Below are 7,864 nucleotides of genomic sequence, written 5' to 3'. Positions count from 1 at the left end.
TTCAACCCAAATCTTTCAAAAACTAAACCCAAAAATACTAATCACTAAACCCAAGAAGAAAATATAAACCCTAACCCAAATATCAAAATATGCACATAGTACATAATATTAAGTAGTATCAAAATAGAATAGTAACAAACGAAATAACATAATACACATTATTTAAATTTTTAAATATTTATGATTGCAGGGAGTGAGGTAGTGCTTACCCCAACATCAACCCAAACCTACAACAAACTAAACCTAAAACACTAATCACTAAACCCTAAAAAGAAATATAAACCCTAACTCAAATATCAAAATATGCAGATCCAAATAAAATAGTAACAACGAAATAACATAGTACATATTGTTCAAATAGAATAGTACAACTGACAACTTACAGTATATGCGAGTGGTGGTGGTTACGGCATAAGAAGTGGAGATTGGTATCAAGAAGATTGTGGTTGTTCTGAAAGATCTAATGGCAAAACGATAAAATCGAAAATTACATCTGGTTAATAACTAGAAGAAATGATGATGATAGAAAAAGAGGTGATGATTAAAGACACAATAAATACAAAGCACAATGTGAAGTTGGTGCTAGCGTATCATAACGGTGACGGAGGGTAAGGCGGTGGGGATGAAAGAAGAATAGTGGTAGTTGATAATCAAAGAAGAAAAAAAAAATGTATTAAGAAAAAGAAAAATGTATTTTTTCTTTCATTAACCGGTAACTAAGAAATGTAATATAGTATATATTTCATAAATAATGAAGAAATTTTTTTTTTTGGTTAGATAGTTAATTATGATATTTTTTTCGGCTATACATCCCAATTCCTCTTTTATATTTACATTAGTCTTCGGCCGACATACAGTATATATACGATTTAGTGCTTCAAATGAGACCTAGTCATAGCCGAAATGTTATTCACATTTTTTTGTCACATTTTTTTTTAATGAATAATTTAGTGCTTCAAATCAGACCTAGTCATAGCCGAAATGTTATTCACATTTTAAAATAAGATAATTCTCATGATATAGTTCAATCAGGTAAGTTTTTAATTCTCTATTGTCATAGTGTTTTGAAACGGACTCAACGGTTCAAAAAGACGTGCTTTAATGCATAGTATTTATTACGTCCTAGGGTTTCCGACTTGACCAATACATTTATATTTTTAATGTAAACTACTTTTGGAGTAGGTAAATGATATGACACAAATATTTTTCACACAAATTCTTTCTACTTATGAGAGTTCAATTAATTCAACAGATTGGTGACTACGTACTCTACCACAGATTCGAATCGGGACCTGCACGTCGCAAATAGTACAAAGTCAAAACAGTTACGATATTAATTTCATATCGTAAGAGCATCTCCGATAGGAGATTCTACCCATTGAAATTCTAAACATTTATATGTATATATGTATATATTATATAAGTGAATGTATGTGTAGGGACCATTTTTAGAACCTTTGCATGAAGTTTTTTTCAAAAAAATGATCTCCACACATACATACACTTATATAATATATATATACACACATATAAATGTTTAGAATTTCAATGGGTAGATCCTCCCACTGGAGATGCTTTTAATTCTTCATCTTCTAAAAAAAACGTAAAAACCAAATCTAGTTGCGGAACAAAAAAATCTATGAATTTCTAAGTCGTCACATCATGTTTAAAAAGCAAAAGTAAAAATTAGAAAAACAATATCTCGTGTTCCGCGTTGTAAATAAAAAGATAACAAACTTTTAACAAAAAAAATCGTAGTTACATCCACCAACCTTTCTCGTAGGTAAGCTACAACTTTATGTGTCCCTGACTCTCTTTCGACCATGTATATAAGTTGATAATACTACGAGGAACCATTGAGAGATTTGGAAACATCTGAGAAGACGAGACTAGAAATTTCATCAAACAATGAAACAAACAAGAACTATCTTTTCAAACTCTTACTACACCCAAACAATGTCGCACTACTTTTGACTTAGAAACTTCTCATTATAATATTCTTTCTTTCTACAACAACACAAATCTAAAATCATATTTCAAGAATCACAATGGTGGATTCATCACTTGGTTCCGACAAGAAGAAGAAGGGTAATAAGCAGCCTGTGTACCGTGGAGTCCGCATGAGGAGCTGGGGCAAATGGGTGTCCGAGATTCGTGAGCCACGTAAGAAATCAAGAATCTGGCTCGGGACTTTTCCCACGGCGGAGATGGCCATGCGTGCTCACGACGTGGCGGCTTTGAGCATCAAGGGAACGTCTGCCATTCTCAACTTCCCTGAGCTTTCTGATGTTCTCCCTCGACCCGCTTCTCTCAGCCCTCGTGACGTCAGAGCTGCGGCGACCAAAGCGGCTCTCATGGAGTTCGATACGACGGCGTTTTGTCACGAAAGTGAGACGAGCGAAACGGAGGCGTCAGATAAAAGGTCAGAGAGTGAGGGTAACGAAACCGCGCCGCTTAGTATAAGGTCGGATAGTGAGACTAGCGAAACGGCGTCGTTCTCTGTGACGAGCATTGACGAGGAAAGTTCAGTCTCGGACAATTTGGAAAAGATCGTAGAGTTGCCGAGTCTAGGAACAAGTCTAGACGAGTCTAACGAGTTCGTGTTTTTTGACTCGTTGGAGGATTTGGTGTACATGCCACCATGGTTACATAGTGGTATGGAAGATGATTTTACGTATAACAATGATTCTCCATTGAACCTAGTTTTCGAAGAAAGCTTTTCTTGGAATCAATTTCCCTGATTTTTTTGTTTGTTGTTTTCCCGTATTTGCTTGCTCTTTCTTTTCTTTCTTTCTTGGTTTAGTTTTCATGGGATTCTCTGTTTCTTTTTGCTTTGCACGAGATATCTCCAAGATGATGCTGTGGAATTGACAACTTTTTGTTAGTCTCCTTGTGTAGTCGGTGAAATGAAAGTTGTTGAAATGTGTAAGTGTGTACGTTATTGGGTTCAGAAGAAATAATGACAGTAGTGTTAGCGTGTGTTTTTCCGACCTTCCAATTTTTCATAATCTTGCAAGAACTAACAATATTTTATTTTTAAAGAATGGTATGTAGGGTTGACGAATGAATAACATCGATAATTAACTAATATATAAATAAATATGGTTAATATACTTATTATTAATTGGTATTAGATCATTATGTGAATATTGTTCTCACAATTTCTCACATTAAATGTAAGAGTGAGTATTAATAAATGAATGGAATTTTACATTAGTAGTTAGAAAAATAATTAAGTAATTAGATCTTGACTCTCGCAACCGCACAAATTTTATTTTCAATTTTATATGTATATATATTTATTTATTTTAGATCATAATGCAACTACAATACATTTATTTATTTTAGTTAAATGTTTATATAACTATTTCAAATATAATAATTTATAGTTTACATGTTGTAAATAATCAATTGCTTAAAACCATCACATGTATTTGTTGCTTCTTATTATATATTTATCTTATTGTATTTGCATTTAGTTATTAAACAAATTATTATATGCATGAAAAAACATATTCGAAAATGATTTTGTATTTCATGTATGTTAAATTTTTACCCGCCCTTTAAAACTGGATTTTATTTTAGTAATATTTTTACATTTATTAATTTTACATAATATATTATTGTATATAAAAAAATATAAGATATGTTAATTTTATACATATATTGTAGTCTGTCATCATATTTATTTTTAACATAAATATTTTATATTTATGAAAATAAAATTTATAAATCTATCAATTTAATATAATTTTATCATAAATATTTTATATTTATGAAAATAAAATTTATAAATATATCAATTTAATATAATTTTATCATATGTAGTTCAATATAAGAATGTATTTTAATATGATTGATTATGATTATAAATAGATAAAGGTATTGATTGTGATTATATAATTGATAAAAATAGGATAGAATATTTATTTTTTATTTTATAAATGATAACTGAATATATCAATGTATAATAATATTTCAAAATTAATCACGAAATTAGTGAAAATATTTACATATAACTTTTGAAAATTAAGATCTTGTTAAAATCTTTTTTAACAGATTTTTTTTTGAAAATTTTAATGTATATATATATATATATTTATATTTAAAATGAAAGATACAAAAGATATTATAATTAAAGTAGTTCAAAGATTCTATATATTATTAGTCTTATTAAAATACATTTAATTTTAAAAAAATTAATGGTGGTTCAACTTAAAAATCACGCATGAAATGAGGTTTTAATTTCTATTTTAATAGAACAGATATATAAAATATATGTACAATATATTTATTACCAATGCTTTTAAGTTGAACCAATATTTGGTAACATGTTGAGTTAGAGAAGAATTAAAAACAAAATTTATAATTCGATGTAATTTGCAGTAAAATTATGTGGTAAAAACTGATTATAACTTCATGTAATGAGTTTGCTACAAAAAAAATATAAGTTATTATATTGCCAAAATTACTGACTGGTAACATTTTGTTGTATAAGTTCAGTATACATACATTTTAAAATTATGAATACAATAATAATCATATTTGTTATAAATTTAATAAAATAAATTAAAATCAAAATATATTACATTAAGTAATTAAATTAAGGAACTATGATTTTTGTATATTCTAACAAAAGATATACCTATATATTTATATGTAATTTTATGTAGGTAAGGTTCTTTGTTACCAGATAGAATTAGCAATTAAAATTATATGAATAGTTTTGTAAAGTAATTTAAATGGAAATATAGTTTATAAACATCTTTGACTAATGAGTAAATGTAAAGTATATAAGTTTTTTGAAAATACTTTATGGTTTGACAAAATCTAGACGTGAGAAATTATGGGTGTATTAAATTACTAAAATTGTTAAAAATTAAAAGAAATGTAGGATAACTAACGATAAACTAAAAAATAATAACTCAACTTCTGATACATTGAATTTTGTATAATGTTGAGTTAACAATTGGATTATCAATTAGTTCTATATGAATAATCCAAAATTGCAACTCGAGGTTAAAAAAATATAACTCAAAATTTTTAAACTAATTCATAATTGGTAACATTTTGAGTTGTGTTCTTAACTCAAACTTAATCGATTGTAATATATGTCCCCAATCAAAATAAGTCTTGAATTGTACATGTGGCCCCAGCTGTGTAACGTCGTGCAATTTGATGTTTGACATACCCCACGACACAACAATTCAAATTTTGACATTTAATTAGTTATAAGAAAATGTAGCGATTATTAGAATAAAACAACTGATGTATAAGTATTGCATTATTTAAAGCTTATATAGTACTTTAAATCACTTTTGAGGCATAACTCAATATAGATAAGAGAAATTACGTTGTATAGCATATAATAACTAATTACTTTAACTTATCGATATACCATGTGATTTTTATATAATATTGTCATTTTTTCCTTGTGTCCAACGGACAAAACCTACAAGCAAAAACAACTTCTATTAATAATTATTAACATCAAAAGTAATTCGTGTTCCTCTAACATTCACATTTTTTGCAAATTATTTTTTATTTGGTAAATCTGTAAATGGTGAATGGTTTCATTTTCAGATTTGAGAAACCGTGTGACCACTGCATTTCCATAGTAGCTTCGTGAAGGATAAAATCATTTGCAAAAGCTTTGGTGGTAAAAGACGGGAAGCATCAGAGATTCCAAAATCTACATATATGCGACGAGTCATACCACGGCCATATGACTGAACTTTTTCTTATTCTACTTCACATGAACGTTCGTGGAAGATACTTTTAACTATTGTAAGTCATGTTCCATTCATTTGACAATATTATTTTAGCATGTTCCATTCATTTGACGATTACTAAAAAGTGTTCTATTTTATTTAGAAATATAGTTTGTAATTTTCTTAAGTTGATATTTGAGTTTAAAATTTATATGTGGGTTTAGGGTTTAGTATTTAGAAGATGAAGAGTATGGTTAGGATCAACATTAACTTATTCCATGGAATCATAGACATTTCATAATTTCACTCTATTACACCTAAAAATAGAGTATATATATATGTATATGGTCAATAAACATATGACGTGGATGACATGGATGACTCGACCTTCTTTTCTTTGAAATAATTTTTAGGCACACTTACCATATATTAATGGGATACATGGACACATAGAGCACATATTTATCGGGTAATAGCAAAGGGGAAAGGTATAACCGAACTAATTAAGGTGTAAATGTTAGTTTTTTTATTATGTCAAAATTATTATTATTTACTTAATTTTTATTACATAATTAGCTATTCAGCAAATAAGCCCTACAAATAATACATAGCTAAAGTGTACACGAAAATGCAACTTTTTGTTGGGGTTGGGTACTAAATTAATCATAAATCAAATAAAATTTACATAATGGGGTAATTAATTAAGCTATCATCAACGAAACACCATTTTTGTTGCATTTGTGTTTATATAATTATATGTAATTCCCCTAAAATATCTTATTATATAAAGAAGAGTTTGCTCTCTTTTGGCGAAGCCACGTCACTAAGTTGTGCATTTTGGGAGTGATACGTGGCAACCCCAAAAATCAAAAAATTTTAATGAGTTTCGTGCAGATCTTTACTAGGCCTTTCAAAAAAATCTATATCAAATCATTATTTTAGTCGCCGCCGTCCGTTACAGAGTCGACCAGATTCATGCATCTTCATTAAAGCTCAATTTAACTCCAATTTCCCACATATCACACGATCCTCTATTCACTAAATCTACTCCTTAATACCATTGAGTGATTTCCGCTGCTATAAATATGTAAGTTTCCTTCCTCAAATTTCATCACTTCAATCGGCAAGAAAGAATCTTCTCTCTAATGATTTATGGGCTGCTCAGATCGAGAAGGTCTAGAGAGATGTTGATGGTGTGTGTTGGATTAGAATTCATTGGTATATGATACCGGAAGAGTACTGCTTCAGGGCGTCCTCCACCTCAACAACTGAATATACGACAACATTCTCATGAAACACGATGGGTAGTCAGCGGGGGAGGAGCATATCTCGGCGGAGGATGCGAAGAGGACGAGAGGGAAAGAGGCAAGACGAAGGTTGACTTGGAAACCAGTAAAAAGGGGATTTAGGATTGAAGGAAGAGAGGGAAACATAAGAAGTGGAGACAGATCTAAGTTTTGTGCAGAGAAGAAAAGCACAACAATGAGGAGATATTATGAACTGTATGACGGCAAGCACAGAGAAACTGATCCCGTCGTTCTGTGCGGTCGAGAAAAAAAAGTTTCAACCGTAAAAAATCATGTTTAGATCTAGGTTTTTCTTCCTTTTAATACAATAAATGTTTGGTGGGTTAGTTTAGTTACGTTTTAGGTTTATTATTTTTAGATGGATTTTAAGTAACTTGGGCCAATGAACATACTAAAATAGATCCAAATGTATATAAATTTTAGAAAGATCCTATTACAAATTTGGTAAAATATAAAACAGATTTCTACTGATAAAAAATTTGGACGATGGATTTAAGATTGGATATACAAAAAAAAAAAATTTTAACCATTATCCCCAAAATGAAACTCTCTTCTTTCTTTTTTTTTAAATAAATTTTCTCTCATTTAGATATTTTATTTTCCATTTGACATATATATATTTTGCCTTCAAATCATCAAAAAGGAAAAAAATTTGATACTTCACCATTCTAAATTTACATTTTCCTCTAACTACATATAAAATTAACATATATATTTTTATTTTATAAATTATTTTTAAATTCTATAAGATTTTATAAATTCTAATAAATGTTTACATATAAGATTCTAACAAACATGTCTATATAAAAATATTAATTGTACTTTCATCTTATATATTTAACTAAT

General features: G+C 29.1%; 1 protein-coding gene and 1 long non-coding RNA gene across 2 annotated transcripts; both read left to right on the top strand.

The window, feature by feature from the left end:
• The first annotated feature begins 1,515 nt into the window (after window positions 1-1,515).
• LOC106359795 (ethylene-responsive transcription factor ERF043-like) lies at window positions 1,516-2,983 on the top strand. The gene has a single exon (XM_013799429.3). The coding sequence runs from the start codon at window positions 2,049-2,051 to the stop codon at window positions 2,739-2,741; it is 693 nt and encodes a 230-aa protein (XP_013654883.2). The 5' UTR covers window positions 1,516-2,048; the 3' UTR covers window positions 2,742-2,983.
• A 2,593-nt stretch (window positions 2,984-5,576) lies between these two features.
• LOC111202620 lies at window positions 5,577-7,459 on the top strand. The gene is made up of 2 exons (XR_002655515.2): window positions 5,577-6,798; window positions 6,877-7,459. It is a non-coding gene; the product is annotated as an uncharacterized LOC111202620 (long non-coding RNA).
• The last annotated feature ends 405 nt before the right edge of the window (window positions 7,460-7,864 follow it).

Source organism: Brassica napus, chromosome C3, assembly GCF_020379485.1.
Source record: "Brassica napus cultivar Da-Ae chromosome C3, Da-Ae, whole genome shotgun sequence".
Lineage (NCBI taxonomy): Eukaryota > Viridiplantae > Streptophyta > Magnoliopsida > Brassicales > Brassicaceae > Brassica > Brassica napus.
Note: the sequence above shows the minus strand (reverse complement) of the source record. Positions and strands in the feature narration are given on the sequence as shown.